The 21,437-nt window shown below is 40.2% G+C and overlaps 1 protein-coding gene across 4 annotated transcripts; it reads left to right on the forward strand.

The window, feature by feature from the left end:
* Positions 1-1,002: 1,002 nt before the first annotated feature.
* LOC110493909 (ADP-ribosylation factor-related protein 1) lies at positions 1,003-4,800 on the forward strand. 4 transcript variants are annotated; one of them, XM_036949903.1, is made up of 8 exons: positions 1,003-1,536; positions 1,616-1,708; positions 1,838-1,925; positions 2,042-2,124; positions 2,250-2,331; positions 2,997-3,067; positions 3,511-3,611; positions 3,762-4,800. In XM_036949903.1, exons 2-8 carry the CDS (start codon positions 1,616-1,618, stop codon positions 3,847-3,849), a joined length of 606 nt encoding a protein of 201 aa, XP_036805798.1. In that variant the 5' UTR covers positions 1,003-1,536; the 3' UTR covers positions 3,850-4,800. The 4 variants fall into 4 exon arrangements, with proteins under 4 accessions (XP_036805798.1, XP_021424181.1, XP_021424180.1 ...); XM_021568506.2 differs by having other exon boundaries at positions 1,004-1,160; XM_021568507.2 differs by having other exon boundaries at positions 1,007-1,536; positions 1,658-1,708.
* The last annotated feature ends 16,637 nt before the right edge of the window (positions 4,801-21,437 follow it).

Here is a 21,437-nt window from a genome sequence, read left to right on the forward strand (position 1 = left end):
AAATCCTCTCAACCTCTGTCAGGTTGGATGGGGAGCGTCGCTGCACAGCTATTTGCAGGTCTCTCCAGAGACGTTAGATTGGGTTCAAGTCAAGGCTCTGGCTGGGCCACTCAAGGACATTCAATGACTTGTCCCGAAGCCACTCCTGGGTTTTCTTGGCTATGTGCTTAGGGTTGTTGTCCTGTTGAAAGATAAACCTTCACCCCAGTCTGAGGTCCTGAGCGCTCAGGAGCTGTACTTTGCTCCATTCATCTTTCCCTCGATCCTGACTTGTCTCCCAGTCCCTGCTGCTGAAAAACAACACCACAGCATTTATTTTTTTACCTTTATTTAAATATGCAAGTCAGTTAAGAACAAATTCTTATTTACAATGACTGCCTAGGAACAGTGGGTTAACTGCCTTGTTCAGGGGCAGAACAACAGATTTTTACCTTGTCAGCTCAGGATTTGATCTAGGCTAAATTAATGAAAACAAATGATACTGACATGATGTGACAAAACACTCATATCTGGTGAGAAAGGGAAAAAAAACATGTGTTCAGCGTGTCTCCTATCTGGAAGCGGTGATCAAATTTGAAGTAACGAGAGGCGGGAAGAAGCAAAAGGTAGTAGAGCCACCACGACGACAAGGTTTCTCATCAACCGAGGGATAGTGAAATGCTGCATGTTAAAAAAGGGGACTTTGTATTATTCATTTGAATGGTCATAAACTGTACAACACACGCGGAAAAGAAGTCTAAGAAAATTGGAATCATTGTGAATGCCGCTGAACGTTTTTGGGGCTGTGCAATAAATTCTGTCGGTGAATGTAGCCTCATCACAGGCCCCTGAGCCTGTGTAGTGATGTATTTTGGAGTGGACAGTGATTGAAGTATGATGTTTTATTTTATTTATTTATTTAAACAATTTTTAGTTAACGTGTTTTATTTTGTTTGAAGTCGTTTTACCCCTTTCCCGGAATGTATTTTTGTTGTTTCTTGTTCAATGCCTCGTCCAGCTGCCGGCGGTAATGGATCATTAACATTGGATGCCAACCGCCGTTAAACCCCATCGAAGAAGAAGTACCACAGTGCATTGCTTTATCAGCTACTTCCTAAATACTGATGGCCACCGTGTTTACACCCAAATTAGTTGAGATAAAATAATATCCATCTGTCAAGGTAGCTAGATGACATTTTGTCGACATAGCTCATCCTTTTAGCTTGATTTCCTTATGCAGTTTGTAAGTTGCTGAAGGTTGTCCGCTCGCAAATCTCGTTTTACACGCAGTAGCACTAACTTGAGCTAGACAGTTAACTAACGTTGGCTAGCATTAGCAAGCTACTGCACTGTAGCTAGCCAGGTATTTGTGCCTTGATTGGCGCATTATATTTCACTTTAGTATTTGGTGGCAGTAAGTCAGCTAGCTAGTATCGATTACGGACAGGTAATGTTAGCTTGCTTGCCTCAAACCACAGGCAAATAGCTAGTCATAACAACAGCTAGCTAACTTGACTTGCTAACGTGGCTAGCCATACAGCTGAATATTTCCACAATGTGAGTTGTCTATTGCCTTGCGCATCATCAGCAAGTGTTTATTTTTTGTATATATATATATTTTTTTTACAATTCGAAGATGTACACCTTATTATCTGGTCTGTACAAATACGTGTTCCAGAAGGACGAATACTGCATCTTGATCCTAGGACTTGACAATGCAGGAAAAACCGTAAGTCTGTCTCATAGCAGTTTTCTCTCGTTGGAAGAGCACACTGAGCACCGCGCATTGCCCTTGATTGTCTCTGTTGGATGAACTGCTGCTGCTTGTTTGATTTAGTCATGTATGTTCTACACACAGACATTTTTGGAACAGACCAAGACCAAGTTCAGTAAGAACTACAAGGGAATGAATTTGTCCAAGATCACCACTACAGTTGGACTTAACAGTAAGTATATCCAACCAGTAAGACTGAGCTTGTTGTGTTGCATTCAATTGTAGCACATTGGTTTTCAAGAGTCCATGCCATTCTAATATGTTCTTCTGACTGCTTCCTTCACGCAGTCGGCACAATCGATGTGGGCAAAGCTCGTCTAATGTTCTGGGACCTTGGTGGTCAAGATGAGCTTCAGTCGCTATGGGACAAAGTGAGCAGCACCTAGAAATTACACACACACACACACCATATCTAGCTAGATGTCATGTCTGTTTTTGTCATTCAAGTACAATGATTTGAGGTTGACTACTGAAACATGGCTTTGTGAATCCACAGTACTACGCCGAGTCCCACGGTGTGATCTATGTTATAGACTCCACCGATGAGGAGCGACTAGCAGAATCAAAAGAGGCATTTGGTGAGTTCCTCACTAGCTTGCCTGAAACATTTAGAGAAGAATGCCAAATGTCAACAGGGCACATAGAGTGGTATTTGTCATGGGCTACAGTCTGATTGACTAACTGAATGTACACTCCACATTATGGATGTAAAAGGAATATACTGGTGTGAGAAATATGGTGGAAACTCCCTAGCCCCTGCTTGCACCAATATAACAACTTTAAAGGGATAGTTCATTCAATCGTTTAGTATTTTATTCACTGTTAATACAATCAGAGAGAGTGTGAGATTCACAATTGGATAATCACAAAAAACACATCACCATAGCTAGTGGTTGTGAACCTCGAGGGAAGTGGGAATGGGGTGGGGGCAGCTATGAGCAACGGCTATGAGCTGGTGGCTGGGGCGCAGTCGGCTGTGTAGTAGCCGATGAGGGATGCCTGACAGGGGCAGCCAATTACCAAAGTGCCGCTATAGCCGGCTGCCAAATCTTGCCTAATCCTACCCAATGCAATGCAGCGACCCTAATTGTGCATGTCAGCAGTCAAGTTTTCAAGACCGAGCAGTACAAAGCAAAAACGGTGATGTTGTGTTTTAGCATCTCATGAGAGGGAGTCAGCAAATCCAGTCAATCGAGTATTGAACCATAGCTTGGACTGACGGTTCCATTTTTCTTTTTTCCAGAGAAAATGATCAGCAGTGAGGTGTTGGAAGGTGTGCCTCTCCTGGTGCTCGCCAACAAGCAGGATGTGGAGGTAGGCCTATATAATCCAGTCTGGGGTTGTTTTGAAAAGAAGTCTAAACTAACCATGCCTTGTATAAACTAAAATATGACAAGGCGTGAGTATCAAGAATGGTCCGCCACCCAAAGGACATCCAGCCAACTTGACACAACTTTGGGAAACATTGGAGTTAACATGGGCCAGCATCCCAACTTGTGAATAACCCAACAAATTGAGTCTGTTCTGAGGGCAAAAGGTGGGGAGGGGGGTGCAACTCAATATTAGGAAGATGTACCTAATGTTTGGTATACTCCGTGTTCAAGCTCACCTTAATGCGGCGTTATTGTACTCTTGAAATAAATGTGATTGACAATTTCCACCACATACAGCTATCCCTTTGCTAGGTCAATTCTGTCTCTTTGAAAATCTATAAGATCATATCCATTTAGGCATATTTCTTTGTGTTTTTTCGGTAGAACTGTATGTCTGTGCCGGACATCAAAACCGCTTTTAGCGACTGCGCTCCAAAGATCGGTAAACGAGATTGCCTGGTGCAGCCTTGCACAGCCCTAACAGGGTAAGAACAGTTTTCTATTCCACTTTACTCTCTGTTGTGCATCTGGTCTGAGAGAACTCTTGTGTGTGCGAGAGAGAAATGTGAAATTTACTCTTTGTCATCTTTGCTTTAAGAAAAGCAGTACTCTGCTCATAATGAGTTCTCTCTCAGGCAGGGGGTTAACGAAGGCATCGAGTGGATGGTGAAGTGCGTCATCAGAAACATTCACCGGCCACCGAGACTGAAGGACATCACATAGAGCAAGCCATGGCTTCCCCACTAGGGCTCCCGAAACCGGGTCCTATTCATTAGGCACCAAATGGTAGAAAACGTACTGAAACAAGAAGGGACTACTTAGACTGCCAGTCCAATAAAAATCATTTTCAGTTGAAATATGCTTTAAAAGATTTTTCTACGTTCTGCCCTGTTGAATATGACCCAGGCGCCCGTTTTGCTACAGTGTGACTTTCAGAAACCGAGATGGATTCTATCCATGCCCTGGCAATGAACTTCTCTCTCTCTCATCCTATTTGAGTGGGTGCTGTGAACTCAAGTCTATTTTTCAGATACAGCTTAGCATCAGGGGTAAACAATTGGGAAACTATTGATTATTGTATGTTATTTGGATATGTACTCTGATTTGGGTGAAATGTTTTTTGAGGCATTCTGATCTAAGCATAAGTGTCAAGTCGATCAAGTCTTTATCTGGCTCAAGTACCTCCGTTTCCCTTCGGTAGTATAATCCATATTCATAAAGCGTCTCAGAGTAGGGTGCTGATCTAGTATCAACTTTTCATTTTAGATCATATGAATCAAATTGATTATTTTACTTTTCATCCCAATGCTTATTTTTTAAGTACGAGGATGAACCTTGGCACAACCTTGAGTTGTTATTTATATTATGCAAAGATGCTACATGTAATGGAATTGTACAGAGGGTCAATGATATATAAATGACTTCCCTTTCATTGACAGGAGCTGTTTAAATACTAGTTTTATAGTTTGAAATTGTGTGTGTGTTTGGTGTATGTGTACAGTCGAGTCCCAAATGGAACACTATTCCCTATTTAGGGAATAGGTGTCCCCCCAGCGGCATCCTCTCTCTTTTTACTCTGTCTAACCTGGTGACGTATGCAAAGTATCTCCAATGATCAGGCTGAAAGCCTATTTGAATGACATTATGAAGATGTAATAAACAGTTGACACTTTTGTTTGACTTGTTTTGCTTTTAGATGTTAGTGTGGTGAAGAAATGTAAAGAAAGTCAGCTGCTTTCTATTAATCACATCAAAATTCCGTTTCCTTTATTCATATTTTAGTTGTTTACAAAACTGTAGGAAAGTAGAGTGGGTTACACATGAAGAGAGGAAAACAGACATGAAAGGAGGATATTCAAACCCTTGTCATCAGGGTGGAGTATGGTATTACGTCATCTGTGGTTTGTTTATTCACAAAAAAATTGACTCACCTGAATGTAATACCCACCGGAAAATGTAATAAGTTAATACATTATCTGTTCACGTTTACTACGTTATCTGTCAATGTTTTACATTAACTAGTTTGATTATATTATAGAAGTTATTACATTATGCCAAGTTGTTATGGTATGCGGTGTTATTACATTATCTGTTCCAGGGTGTAAATCTGATTTGGCCACCAATCTCTTATTACAGACATTAAACAAATGCATGCGTTTCTAAACATTGGACTGAGCAAAGGAGTGGTGGTCTCCCGTCGCTTCCTAACTTAGTGGCAAGACAAAGTATGCGAATCCTTTGGAATTACCTGGATTTCTGCATAAACTTGTCATACAATTTGATCTGATCTTCATCTAAGTCACAATAATAGACACACAGTGTGCTTAAACTAAACACAAATTATTGTATTTTTCTTGTCTTATTGAATACATAATTTAAACATTCACAGTGTAGGTTGGAAAAAGTATGTGAACCCCTAGGCTAATGACTTCTCCAAAAGCTAATTGGAGTCAGCTAACCTGGAGTACAATCAATGAGATGAGATTGGAGGTGTTGGTTAGAGCTGCCCAACAAAATTTGAGTTTGCTACTCACAAGAAAGGTTGACTAATGTGAACCATGCCTCGAACAAAGGAGATCTGAGGAGACCTAAGCCTTGATGTTCATCAGTCCACAGTAAGACATTGTCTATAAATGGAGAAAGTTCAGCACTGTTGCTACTCTCCCTAGGAGTGACCGTAAGGCAATGATGACTGCAAGAGTACAGCGCAGAATGCTCAATGAAGTTAAGAAGAATCCTAGAGTGTCAGCTAAAGACTTACAGAAATCTCTGGAACATGGTAACATCTCTGTTGACGAGTCTACTATATGTAAAACACTAAATAAGAATCTGTTTGACCTTGCACATCAATATTTCACACTTACCCACCCATGCAACGATGACACCAACACATGTATTGCATGTTATGGAACCCACCGTATAAAATGACCAAACCATTGTGGTGTGTATCACATCTAGTGTGCTACACGTCAGTCACAGTGGTGTGTGGGCATTTCAGGAAGTGCTGCTGCAGTATTTATGCTGTGGATCAACAACCACTAGATTGTTACCTAGCAACAATGACACTACACTTCCTTTGTCAGTTTTGGCAGAAATTAAACCTAGAACATAGGTTTCACAAAAGGTGAAAATAGAGCATAGATTTCTTAGAATATGAACTGTTGAGATACTGTCCACCACACCTGGGGGTTGGCTTTGCAGATAAATCTTGTTTCCTTTACCAGGAAGGAATGTAATCAATGTGAGGTCATTCTTTGGTCACATGCAAAACTGGCACAGTTATATAATCATAAAGTCAGCAAAACATTGTATAATAAAAAATCCAGCAAATAAAAATATATATATATATTTGTATTTAAAGCACCCTTGGGAAAATCTAATGTATTTCAACAGAATTCTCACTATTCTATAGTTACTGCTTTAAGGTCTTTACTCATACTAGGGTTGGACAGTACCAGATTTTCATAACGTCATACCATTTCTTTTCCATACTGGGGTTTACAGTATTACCGGAAGTGCACACAAGGGGCACTATTTCAACAGCAAAAAATTGATGCACAAAACAATTTGGATCTTGATCCAGGAGGGATTTGAATGTCTCTGCTGTAACCAAGAAGCTTGATCTTGACATCAGCCACTTAGCTAGCAAGTTAACAAACCAAATGCACAGCTGGAGTCCTGAGTTGGATGTCATTTATTTGACACATCTTAGATTTCTTATAGTTATACGCAACTTACAGTTAAAAGCAGTGGCGTAGCACTGATCCCTGCGAGGTGGATTTGACCAATTTAAAAAATGTATTTGTATACCTTAATTTATGAACAAAAGGCTAAAATAGTCATATTTACTTAATAGTTACTTGGAAACAACTTTGACTGACAAGTAAGAGCATGTCACTAAGGGATGACACAATACAGATAAGCCACAGGTGTGTCAGAAGGGTTAAAACATGCTTTGACAGGAAATGCCACGTCAGTTGTGTAACCAAAAAAATCTGATGATTTGATCAAATTACTTCTATAGATATAAACTTTAGGACAGGAAAGGGTTGCAAATATATATAATTTTAAAGCCATCTCTTTTACAATCAGCTAATTATTACAGTATATTGTTCCTCTAAATAAGTTCAGACACCTTAAGGAATTTGAGTTGTATGAGTAGGTTTTAGTTGTGTGTAGACTTATTCATGCTTTGTGTAGACTTATAGACTTGTGTGTAGACTTATTCATGCTATGTATGCTTACCCACTGGGCACAGATGTCAATTCAATGTCTATTCCACATTGGTTCAACTTCATGTTATTGAAATGACGTGGAAACAACGCTGATTCAACCAGTGTGTGGCCATAAGGGTAATGCTCTTACTGGGATTGATAGTTGTATTGAATTGAAGGCACAACCGGTTTCAATTCATCAGAACCAGGGGCGTCATGCATGCATTATTTTAAAGGGGGCGCAGAGTATATGAGGTTGAAGAATTTGACATTTTCTTAAACACCTGAAACAGTTTTTTCCTGCAATCTAGAGCCATAATCATTTAGCCTATTTCTATGTATAAATACATAAATATAATTCTGCATAGGTCATTTTAATGACAGTGTCATTCTGACTGTTGTAAATCACACATCTCAATATAATGCACTAACATGCTTAGAATATTACATCCTAATTACAACACAGTACATGGGCTAATAACACGCATCATCAATACAGGCACATATCATGGCATCATAATTGATACACAAATATCATGATATTATAAGGTGCCAGATAACATTTAAACCAAGTATTTTTCTGCATATCCAAGCATACCTCTTGAGCTGTCTGTATCCTCCTGACTGGTGGTTCTTTTTTTAAAGAAACAAAATAGGCTTCTCTGCATCGTTGCTAAAATCGGGGTAATAGATTGAAAGGAATGTGAGTCTTATTCTGTGCATTTAGTAATTGCTTGCTTTTCTAAAGTCTAGCAACCTTGCCAACTGGCATGCCGGCTAAGATGGTTAGACAAGCTACTCTATCTTGATTGATAGCCTGAAATGGCTTGGTTGCTAGTTATGAGGTTGGGAACCTATCTAGCTGGCTGGCTTAAACCAACTTTATAAATTGCTAGGTGGCTAGTATTACAAGGAAACAAAACATTTTCATTTGATTTGTTCATCAAGAAGGAATCAATAGGCTACATAGCTTGATCAAAACTAAATGTACAAACATACCTCCTGCAAGTCCTGCCCATCACCAGATCTCCTACTCCACCGATGATACTGTCTGCATGCACTGGAGTATCTAGCATCCTGCCTAGCATATCTTTGCTCCATTGTGCACCTTGGAAGGAACCACTTACTGGGGAGAATGAGGGGGGGGGGGGGCTTTGCCTGGTCCAGTCAGTGTGACCCCTCCGCAAAATACTGTTGAGGGATATTTTTATAAATAATTGTGATAACTTAAGTTTAGTCATTAATTTTACATCTGGAAGAAAAACATCAGAGGGGGTGCACTTGCCCTTGTGCCTCCTATGGGTATGACATCCTTGATCAGAACCCCACGTTAATGTATGTCAAATAAACATCTTTGTCAAATGGATATTAAGAACCATATAAATGTCATGCTCCGTTTTCTCTCGTGGATTCTGTCTGTGGTAGACTTACACTGACTGGCATTAATAAAGTACACGTAATGCAGGAAGTGGTGTTGAGAAGCCAGTAGAGGGCATCCTCCCTCTAGTCCAAGTACTATAGATCCCAATTCACCCATCTCGGGATGACGAGTGCTGACATGTGGCCTCAGTCAGGCCTTGACTCACGGAAGTCATAAATCAAACTGTAGCAGGACTAACCCTCAGTGCACTGGCCAAGGTCTAATAATCACACTAATAATAACGTGGCCCCTAGTCTACAATACATACAATCATAATCATTCCTCTAGCATATTATGTGTATTTATCAACTTCATTGGAGTTATTACAACACACTCCTTGATGATCCGTCCAGACATCGCCGAGAACGTCATAGCAGATTTTTTAACAGGGTTGTTACCAATTTAGTTTTCAGAGTATTTTCACCGCCTACCTCGCGCAAATTCTAGACGTTGGATTAAAACAAGACTATAGCGTCCATAAAGTGACCATTGGACGTTAAACATTTAGGATGACTAAGTTTGTAGGTGCAACAGTTTTTATTAAATGTATAATTTATTACTCACATGCACGTTTCCGTCCAATAAGAACCAGTTCTATCTAACTGGTTTGATGCTGCTTTTTGGTTAGCTTTTCAACAGTATCAAAAAGAAATTAGATTGGAAGAATAGGCTGATTGAGCAGCAGTAAGGGCTCTTCGATATTGCACGGTACTGTCTTTCCAAGCTAAATCAAATCAAATTTTATTGGTCACATACACATGGCTTGCAGACGTTAATGTGAGAATAGTGGAAAAACTTATGCTTCTAGTTCCGACAGTGCAGTAATATCTAACAAGTAACCTAACAATTCCCCAACAACCACCTAATACACACAAATCTAAAGGGGTGAATGAGAATTCGTACATGTAAGTATATGGATGAGCGATGGCCGAGCGGCATAGGCAAGGTGCAGTAGATGGTATAAAATACAGTATGTACAGTGGGGCAAAAAAGTATTTAGTCAGACACCAATTGTGCAAGTTCTCCGACTTAAAAAGATGAGAGAGGCCTGTAATTTTCATCATAGGTACACTTCAACTATGACAGACAAAATGAGAAAAAACAATCCAGAAAATCACATTGTAGGATTTTTAATGAATTTATTTGCAAATTATGGTGGAAAATAAGTATTGTGTTAGTATTGTGTGATATGAGTAATGTAAGATATGTAAACAATATTAAAGTGGCATTATTTAAATTGCCATTGTTTAAAGTGACTAGTGATCCATTTATTGAAGTGTCCAATGATTGGGTCTCATTGTAGGCAGCAGCCTCTCTGAGTTAATGATTGCTGTTTAGCAGTCTGATGGCCTTGAGATAGAAGCTGTTTTTCAATCTCTCGGTTCCAGCTTTGATGCACCTGCACTGACCTCGCCTTCTGGATGATAGCGGTGTGAACAGTCAGTGGCTCGGGTGGTTATTGTCCTTGATGATCTTTTTGGCCTTCCTGTGAGATCAGGTGCTGTAGGTGTCATGGAGGGCAGGTAGTTTGCCCCTGGTGATGAGTTTTGCAGACCACACCACCCTCTGAAGAGCCTTGCGGTTGAGGGAGGTGCAGTTACCAAACCAGGCTGTGATACAGCCCGATAGGATGCTCCCGATTGTGCATCTGTAAATGTTTATCAGGGTTTTGGGTGACAAGCCACATTTCTTCAACCCCCTGATGTCGCAAGATAGAAACAAACTTAGCCATTATGGGTCATATCTTTTGAACAGTAAGGGTTAGAATCAAGCCGCATTCTCTGAGCAAAAGAGGGAGACTGGGTAACATTGGCTACAGAACCTGTCTATGAAATGCAGTGAGGAAATTGGGAGGGTTGACTGAGTCTACAAATTCGAAACTGGTGACTGGTTAGCTACAGGGAAGCAAGAGAGTCGCCTGCGCGATGTGGAGCCAGTGTGGCTGTCTGCCCACACTCATCGCTTGCTCTCCCGCAGCTCACCAGCTGATGTAGGCTGTGTGTGCCGGGTGTGGCGCATCCTTCCCACTGCTTAACAGAGCTGTGCTGCACATCTGTGCTGCTAATATTAATTGTGCGTATCACCAAAAAAACTGTCCATGGAATTTCATTAGTGAAAACTAATGTATCTAAAAGTAGAGCATGATATGAAGATGCTCATCCTTCATGTTGAGTTGGCTATGAATTGGCTATGAAGGAGGAGAGAAACACGTGCTCCACTACACCTCTGGTAGTGAGCTTGGTTGTATCGTTGTTGCTCAGGTCCTATTGCATGAAGGTCCTATTGCATGAAAACAGGGGGTGAACAAGAAGTTGGTCTGTGCATAAGTTGGTCTGTGTCCTCCTCCAACCTGAGCATACAAAGAGGATTTTTGGAAAATCCTTGAGGCATGAGTTCCACCTTTACAATGTGCAACAATGTTGGAGAACTGCAAATTGGGAGTGCACACACTTTGTACATTTATTGAGAACCAGTTTTTAAGATTCCTGTGCTCCTCAGCATTTGCTGTAGAGGGACACTTGATGAGAATATGACATCCATCTACGCAATCAATGACTCTCGAGAAGTTCCCATATTCATATAACTCTACCTTGTAGTTGGTTTGGGCAGCAGCATCAGGGAACTTGATGTAAATGTCCTTCAGTTCACATATAGCATTGAAAACATAGTGACTATTTATTCTGCATACAGTCCATTCACTTACACCACACAAATGTCCTTTTTTACGAAGGAAGGTTCCAGATTCCAAAAATCTCAAGGTGACTAGTACTTGTAGGGAAGGAGGGATGGGCCGTCCCCAAAGAGAGTCAGATGAAAGCCTTGGCTCAAACAAACAAATGTCAGCCGTGTTTTCTTTGTACGTACAGAAACGGTCATGTAAATTGATTTAATCAAAATCATTCAATGGGTTGCTCCTTAATCATTCAATGGGTTGCTCCTTAATCATTCAATGGGTTGCTCCTTAATCATTCAATGGGTTGCTCCTTAATCTGAAGCTAAACCAGCCTCTGGCCAGGTTTAATTTAAGACTTCAGTTAGATCTAGGTTTACTCTAATCATCCTTCTGGAAATCAGACTTTTAAAATCTAGACTACGGCAAGTCTGAGACTATTTTAAACCAGAAGGAGGCTAGTATCAGCTACATGTATGCCTTTACTTGGCTATGGGGATATTTTATATATGAATGCTTCCGCTCAGTGTTTGAGATCAATTGACACCCTTCACCATGGCACTTTGAGATTTATTTTAAACTGCAAAACCCTTACGCACCACTGCACTTTGTATACCAGGGTTGGCTGGCCTTCTCTAGTCACTCGTAGGCTCAGGCACTGGTATACTTTAATTTACAAAGCCATGTTGGGTTTACTACCTTTTTAATTGGGCATTTTTATTGTTCAGAAATGTGGTGGGTACTCTCTTCGTTCGCTGGACTTTATCCTGCTAACTGTTCCAAATGTCCCAACTGAATTTGGTAAAAGGGCTTTTATGTACTCTGCGCCATCGTCTTGGAACACCTTACAAAATACTTTTAAACTGGAAGAACTTGTCCCGATTGGTATTTTTAAATCACTGATGAATAATCTTGAGACTGATTCCCTGACCTGTCAATGTTTTTAATTTGCTGTTTTTGATTTTGTTATACTCTTGTGAATTTTATGGTTTTTACTAGCATACTTTTAGTTTTTCATGTTGTTTCTCTTTAATTCTTGTAATGACTTGGTGCTGCCTATCTTGGCCAGGACGCTCTTGAAAAAGAGATTTTAAATCTCAATGAGCCCTTCCTGGTTAAATAAAGGTTCAATTAAAAATTAAAAACATGTCTAAGAAATGCAATTTCAGGCAGTCCGGTTTAAAAATGAAATTGAGTCTAGGATTAGGCTTAATCTGTGTCCAAGAAACTGCCCCTATACAGAAAATAGGAGTGTATGAATTGATGATTGATTGACAGTATGTTTGAGGCAGCAGAGCCCACAGTGGATTAGCACTTCCGTTTTAATTTTGCTTAATCCAGGCAAAAATTACATTGTCTGTCAATTATAGATGGCTTACAGTTTTGGTTCCAATACAATCCACGTTTAAATACATGTAAAAAGTGTAGTTCCACTTCTATTTTAAATGGATTGAATGTGGAATGTTCAGTGCAAGAAAAGTTAACATTAAGCTCTGTGGTTGCAGACGACCAATGAAAGTTTACCAAAGTTTACCAGAGTACCAATAACAGTTTATTTTAATCTCTTTAATAGGCTTGTCAATAGCAGCAGAAAGACAGTCACAAACAACAATGAATAAGTAGTACAGGATTGTCTTTGGAAAAACAGGTGAAGTGAATCACGTTAAGATTTCTAAATACAAACATTTCATGTAGGATACAGTCTTTGTCATTTCCTCCACAAATGGTGGTGCTGAAGCACAGCTCCACAATTCATCCAATTATAAAAAATGATCTCACTGACTAGACACATCATTTATCTAAATGTCCAGCGCTTATATTTAGACTCACAATGAAGTGTTTTATCATTTTATTGTCAGGACAACCACGGCTACAAGTAGAACACAAAACAATTAGACATAAACAGTTGCATTTAAGAGTGTTATTGACAAATGTCAACAACACAAAAATAAGGCCCACCAAAGCGAAAACGTAATAAAAAATAAAAAAAAATATTTGACTGTACATAAATTATTTGCTCAATGGGAAATTAATATAAAACTTAACAACTGTTTGGAGTTTGTGACAGCAACTGCGAGCTCATTATAGTACTATAGACACTATGTCCTTGGATTTCCTTTGTAGAAGAACCCTTTACCTTCTATTTACACATTTTATTTTTACCTCCTTTTGCTCCCCAATTTCGTGATTTCCAATTACAATCTTTTCTCATTGCTGCAACTCCACAACGGGCTTGGGTGAGGTGAAGGTCGAGTCATCCGTCCTCCGAAACATGACCCGCCAAAACGCGCTTCTTAAAACCCCCCTGCTTAAACCGGAAGCCAACGCTCCAATGTGTCGGAGGAAACACCGTTCAACTGATGACCGAAGTCAGCCTGCAGTTGTCCGGCCCACCACAAGGAGTCGCTGGAGCACGATGAGCCAAGTAAAGCCCCCCGGACAATGCTGGGCCAATTATGCGCCACCCTATGCAACTCCCGGTCAACTTCGAACGACTCTTGTGTAGCTTGTGAGCGTCATAGAGAAAAACATGTTTGTGTTTGTGAGTCTCATCTTTTCATAGATAGTTTGAGCTGCAAACTATTAAAAACTATTTGTACTCAGTAAAAAAAGACCCGGCCCCGGGCATGTCATGCCAAATAATGTCCACTTGCGAAAACGTCCCGTATGCCAGGAAAACATTCCCACACCATTACACCACCTCCACCAGCCTGTACTGTTGACACCAGCCAGGATGGGACCATGGACTCCTGCTGCTTATTCCAAATTATGACACTGCCATCAGCATGACTAGACAGGAACTGGGATTTGTCGGACCAGGCAATGTTTTTCCACTCCTCAATTGTCCAGTGTTGATGATCGCGTGCCCACTGGAGCCGCCTCTTCTTGTATTTAGCTGATAGGAGTGGAACCCGGTGTGGTCGTCTGCTGCAATAGCCCATTCATGACAAGGACCAACGAGTTGTGCATTCCTGAGATGCCGTTCTGCGCCGTCGTTTGCCTGTTTGTGGGCCACCTGTTACAGTAGCTTGCACGTTTTCCTCCCATCCTCCTTTGATCTCTCATCAATGAGCTGTTTTTGCCCATGAGGACTGCACACTGACTAAATGTTTTTTGTTTGTCGCACCACTCTCGGTAAACCCTTGACACGGTTGTGCATGAAAAGCCCAGGATGCCGTCCGCTTCGGAGATACTGGAACCGGCGCACCTGGCTGCCGCTTAGGTCACTCGTTTTGCCCGTTCTAACGTTCAATAGAACAAACAGTAACTGGATTCCTGTCTGTCTGCTTTATATAGCAAGCCACGTGACTCACGGTCTGTAGTAGTGAACCATTTTCGTGAACGGATGGTGTAACTAATAAACTGGCCACGGAGTGTATATGTGCCTATTTCAGGTCCTAGGATACAACAATAACAATGGACACATTGTGAAACAGCTGTGATAACCAACCTGGCAATATTTAAGATTTAAACACTGAATATAAACTCTGATCTTTTTGTGCAGATTTTTTCTTACACTCACATGGCAATCATAGACTCAAACACTCAATTATGGTGTGTGGAATAGAGAGGAGTAGGGTGCTGTGTGGGTGGGTGGTGTTGTGTGGGTGGTTCTGCCTGTCACTTGTTCTCAACAGGCAGCCAGTCTTGGTAGGAGGGCTTGAAGAAGGAGCCTTTGAAGTCCAGGCACTGCTGCTCTCCGTTCTGAGTGTTTGCAGTGCTAGTGTTTTAGTGCATCTGTGTATCTCACATACTGTATTATGTGCCCAGTATGATAAAGCAAGCCAGCTTTCTTAGCAGATAATGCCAGTAAGAGTAGCTGTAGATTATATAATGAAAAGTTGGAGGGTGGTTGGTAATGGGGGACATCAGGTGGATCTGCATCTGGGTGTTAGGCTGAACCCCTAGCTCCTGGAGAATAGGAGCAGAGTTAAAGGGGAAGAGACAGAGATGCAAACACACAGGTTACAGGTAGATCAAGTATGTAAAAATACAGTTATTGATTGATTTAATTTAAACAAAGTCTTTAATTAGCCATGCAATCATTTTAATGGCATAGAAAAAAAAGAAAGGATACCGCTTAAAGAGTTAGGAAAACTAAAACTAGCTTCAGGTCATTTTGTGTGCAAACAGTTATTATCTGAGATTTTAATATTTACCTTCATTTAATAGATGGTGACCCCAGCTAGGAGATAAAGAGCAGCAAGGTTTCCCAGGTCTCGCCATTCTTTGGTCCTTCTTCCAAACCAAGTCATTCGCCCGGATGTCATAGCACTTGGTCTTGATTCTCCTCCGGTAGCTCTCCTGTTTCTCCTGGACCGTGTCGACATTCAGTCTCACCTTGATTGATAGAAATAAATGCAATACATTTCATATGATTAAAAAGACATCTTACATTTCTCTTGCAGGGCCAGAAAATACATTAACAGCAGACAATCAATTTTGCATAGTCAAAAACTTCCAAATTATTTACAAGTTAATGGCAAGCTAATTACAGAAAATTGCGCCGAAATAAAAGCAGGCCTTTCTTGAAGAACATTTTAGAACTTGGACTCTGTCTCGTTGGCCTAACGTTATATCCTAATTTGACTTTGGTGCAGGTCATGTTGTTCTTCACATTACCATCTCTGGTAAACACACACTATATCAAATAAAATCTATGTTTATTTGTCACATGCACAGGATACAGACAGTGTAAACAGTACAGTGAAATGGTTACTTGCATCGTGCAGGGATGCAATCTAGTCACCTTTTGACGAAATTTGCCATTTTGAATCCAAAATAGGTGACCTACTTGATTCATGTAGATCCGATAATACGAGACTGAAGAAAGAAGAGAATCAACTTACTAGTTACAGCATCAGCACGCGTTCTGGAAAGGTAGCTTGCCAGTTACAGCAGCGCGTCCCCTGAACGATAACAAAGAGGTAACATTAGGTGAGAAGCCTGACCTCGGAGACCGGGGTGAGAAGGTGAAGAAGCATACTTCATGAGCTGTAACCGAAAAACTACTGCCATTTTGAAAGTTTGAGGTGAGGGAGAAAGTGTGGTGGAACAAGTATTAGCATTGTTAAGTATCTTGTTAGTTGGATCGAATTCTTCGTTAGCTAGCCAGAGAAATGCTGAGCAACATTAGCCAACTTATCTGATCAAATAATTGAGTTTATGGTGTGAAAATTTGCTTGCTAATAAAGTCAGACAGCTAGCTAACGTTACAACATCAGATGAGCTAACATTAGTAACCAATTCGCTATAGTATTAACTGGTATACGACTCCTCGCCGTTCAAGTTATAACACATTAGTTGCTTACTGGACCATGGCAATCTATGTGAAATATTAACTAGCTAACAAACTAACCACTATCTGTTAACTAATGTTTTCCCTCTGCAGTATGTGATTAATTTTCAGAATGAGAGAATTAGGTGTAAATGAGGCGTTGCTTGTTTAACAAGTGGATTCAGGGATCAAGTGTAGCTGGAGCTGGGCCTGGCTAAAGCTGGATGCCACTATAGCGGTGAAAGGAACATCACACACTTTCCCTCTTTCTCACTTTTGCTGGCACATTGTAGAACAGATGTCCACAGGCAGAAAGTGTACAATGTAATAATGTGCAGTGTAGCCCAAAACTATTGCTTTTGTTTGTGTTGAACTTAACAGTAACACGTGTGTGTGTGTGTGTGTGTGTGTGTGTGTGTGTGTGTGTGTGTGTGTGTGTGTGTGTGTGTGTGTGTGTGTGTGTGTGTGTGTGTGTGTGTGTGTGTGTGTGTGTCTGTGTGTGTGTGTGAGGGATTATTATTTTTTTTACTCAGTAAAATGTTATTTTTGCATATGTAGCCTTGTGCGCTTGATAGTTGTCTATAGTGGCCTCTATAATAGAGCAAAAATACAATTCCTGTATGCTTCTACTTTAAGATGTTTTTTTCCCAAAGTGCAATATTTGTGTGTGGTCACAAGCGTTCTATTATAAAGGCTGTCATGGCTAACTTCAATATTAGTGTACTGTTTTTTTCTCAAGACTTGAGTGTCATTTGCAGTAAAGTCTAGGCAACAAATTACATTGGATTGCTTTCTTTCATTTTTTTGCTGTGAGTTAGGTTCACATTAACCACTTTTTTTATTTTACACACAGACTGATCATGTGAATCATATTCTTTGTTGTTTAATTAGTTAAAACCTGCATTTCCCCCTTGCAGGGATTTTTTGCATGTTTCAGTGCAAAAAAAATAAAGTGTCACGTTTTTGGGCCCTCACCGGTTTGCTGATAGTGGAGTCTTGTTTAGACATGTACCTAGCAAGCTGAACAATGAACCATAATCTCAACTCATAGCGTTACTACCCTGCATGAATCTACAGGTAGCTAAAGCTAACCAACTAGGTTCAATGTTTACTAGCTAGCTAACATTAGGCTACAACTAGCAATGCAAATGGCTCTGAGATACAAATAATATTACTATACAGATCATACACATAACGTTAGCTAGAGAGCCAGCTGGCCAGCTAACGTTAGCTACCTAACAATACTCTTCAACTTGCAATGAAAATGACTGACAAAAATTCAAATGTATAATATCTGAAAATATAGCTAGCTAAACTCTCTTAACTGTATACATTTATGAACGCTTCTCCCTCTCTGTCACGGATGCCATGGTTGCCCTTAGTTTGAAGATGTAATCCTGGGAGACGTGTTTTATACAACAGTGTGTTCTCTTCGACTCCCTCCTCATATTTACAATCAAACCCCTATATTTTCTCCATCTCAATAACTATTATACTCTGCTTCCACAGGGCATTCCACTGATTTCAAAACTCAGTCCTCCAGAAAGTGAAGAGCATTAGCAACACTTTGCAGTTCTTTGTGATATCTTTCAAACAAGCTGCGTTAGAAAGGATTACCTACACATACTGAGCAGCTCATGTTGTTATAGACAGACATGTGCTACATGGCATACCAATCCAAACTCATCCCTCGGCATGTCAGTGGGAAGGTTCCTGTCTGTTTCTGTGGCTAAACCAACTATACTCGTAATTTAACAATTTTATTCGTATTTACAGATGGCATACAAGTTTGTTGGTAAAGCATGTTCCAGAAGGCATTTCTGCCCAAAAATAAATGTTTATTTAAAAAAAGGTTTAAGTTCAAATTCTACTCCTGTGAAGTAGTGACGCGTGCAGTGGCGATTTTAGCATGTAAATCTTGGTGGTGCAAAAAAATAACAAATGCATGCCAGAAAAGCCAGTACACAACACAACACTAAACAATACATTAATTGCACTATAACAGCGACAAACGGTGCCCACAAACTGTTAGGGCCTACATAAAGCTGTCCCAATAGCAGTCCCAACATCTTACCACTGCTACACCTGGCTATCAGCGGAGCCTTGTCTGGCAGCGAAACAGTTAATTCAGCCTCATTTACTGCCTTTTTAAAAAAACATAGCTGATATGGTTGACTTACTTAAACAAATGTGGTTTCTAATGGCAATTGAGATGTACAAACTATGGCACACGAGGACAAGTCCATAAGAGGCAATCCATAATTTTGATTAAGACATTAACAAACAAGCTGGGATGGGCACTTTTTAAATGTACAGCGACAGAATTCAGAATATGGGCCGTTCTTACAGTGTTCGCCCTGTACACCAAGTCAGAACAGTAAGATAAAGGGGGAATATAAACAGACAATGACAGCTCTTATATTTTTCAATGACTACATTTCTCTAAAACAGGTTATAGGCTACAGTAAATGTGCACCACCAAGTTAGAACAGAAGGCGAAATTAAGAGGGGTAAATATACCAAATTGTTAGGGTGAGCCACATGGGCTACTAACATCTTACTACACGATATACACTTAGTATTACTTTCTTAGCTACAGTACAAATACAGTTGAAGTCAGAAGTGTACATACACCTTAGCCAAAAACATTTAAACTCAGTTTTTAGGATCACCACTTTATTTGAAGAATGTGAAATGTCAGAATAATAGTAGAGATTATGATTTATTTCAGCTTTTATTTCAGAAGTTTACATACACTCAATTAGTATTTGGTAGCATTGCCATGAAATTGTTTAACTTGGGTCAAATGTTACGGGTAGCCTTCCACAAGCTCCCCACAATAAGTTGGGTGAATTTTGACCCATTCCACCTGACAGAGCTGGTGTAACTGAATCAGGTTTGTAGGCCTTCTTGCTCGCAGATGCTTTTTCAGTTCTGCCCACAAATTTTATATAGGATTGAAGTCAGGGCCTGATGATGGCCACTCCAATACCTTGACTTTGTTGTCCTTAAGCCATTTTGTCACAACTTTGGAAGTATGCATGGGGTCATTGTCCATTTGTGACCAAGCTTTATCTTCCTGACTGATGTCTTGAGGATATATTGAAGCAACATCTCATAATTTTCTTTCCTCATGACGCCATCTATTTTTGAAGTGCACCAGTCCCTCCTGCAGCAAAGCACCCCCACAACATGAGGCTGCCACCCCCGTGCTTCACGGTTGGGATGGTGCTTTTAGGCTTGCAAGCCTCCCTTTTTACTACAAACATAACAATGGTCATTATGGCCAAACAGTTTTATTTTTGTTTCATCAGACAAGAGGACATTTCTCCAAAAAGTACAATCTTTGTCCCCATGTGCAGTTGCAAACCGTAGTCTGGCTTTTTTATGGCGGTTTGAGAGCAGTGGCTTCTTCCTTGCTGAGCAGCCTTTCAGGTTATGTCGATATAGGACTCGTTTTACTGTGGATATACATACTTTTGTACCTGTTTTCTCCACCATCTTCACAAGGTCCTTTGCTGTTGTTCCAATTGATTTGCACTTTTCGCACCAAAGTACGTTCATCTCTAGGAGACAGACCGCGTCTCCTTCCTGAATGGTATGATGGCTGTGTGGTCCCATTGTGTTTATACTTGTGCACTATTGTTTGTACAGATGAATGTGGTACATTCAGGCATTTGGAAATTGCTCCCAAGGATGAACCAGACTTGTGGAGGTCTGCAATTTTTTTCCTGAGGTCTTGGCTGATTTCTTTTGATTTTCCCATGATGTCAAGCAAAGAGGCACAGAGTTTGAAGGTAGGCCTTGAAATACATCCACAGGTACACCTCCAATTGACTCAAATGATGGCAATTAGCCTATCGGAAGCTTCTAAAGCCATGCCATCATTTTCTGGAACTTTCCAAGCTGTTTAAAGGCACAGTCAACTTAGCGTTAGCGGAATTATAAGTGAAATAAGCTGTCTGTAAACAATTGTTTGAAAAATGACTTGTGTCATGCACAAAGTAGATGTCCGAACCGACTTGCCAAAACTATAGTTTGTTAACAAGAAATTGGTGGAGTGGTTGAAAAACGAGTTTTAATGACTCCAACCTAAATGTATGTAAACTTCCGACTTCAACTGTAACTTCCTGGCATATTACATAATTTATGCAGTATGTGGTAGCAGAATCAGAATTAGTTAGTTAACATTGATAAATAAGATGTTTTATTTACATAATAATGCTTATGTGGGAAAAGTTACTTGGGCCCCAGAGAGGGGAGAGGTCAGGCTTGTCTTCTTATGGGAATGTGCCTGTAACTATTACATGTCCCCTCTGAGGTTACCCTTATCTTGATTTAGTATATGGCCTAGGAGGCTCACTGTCTTTTCTGATCTTGTCCATTGGCGGGTATATTTAAGACATGAGTATCTATAATTGACTATTGATATGTGCCATTGGATGAGGTAATGTTTTGGTCCTAAGTGGTACCAAGAATAAGATAATAACTTTGTTTAGGAGACCAAATTTAACAAAAATTTATAGCTAATGCTATCTAGCTATGGGATACTCCTCCTCAAGTAAATATTCCTTTGTGTAATGTTCCTAAGATCTGTTATTCGTCATGTGAGTTGAGATGGGTGTGTCTTGGCTATAAATTATACTAAGAACTGTTTTGTGAGCACTCTCAGTGAATTCATTTATAGACACTGAATTGATCTGAGAGTCACAGAGCTATGGTGAAGCT

The sequence above is a fragment of the Oncorhynchus mykiss genome, chromosome 17 (genome assembly GCF_013265735.2).
Source record: "Oncorhynchus mykiss isolate Arlee chromosome 17, USDA_OmykA_1.1, whole genome shotgun sequence".
In the NCBI taxonomy this organism is placed as follows: Eukaryota; Metazoa; Chordata; class Actinopteri; order Salmoniformes; family Salmonidae; genus Oncorhynchus; species Oncorhynchus mykiss.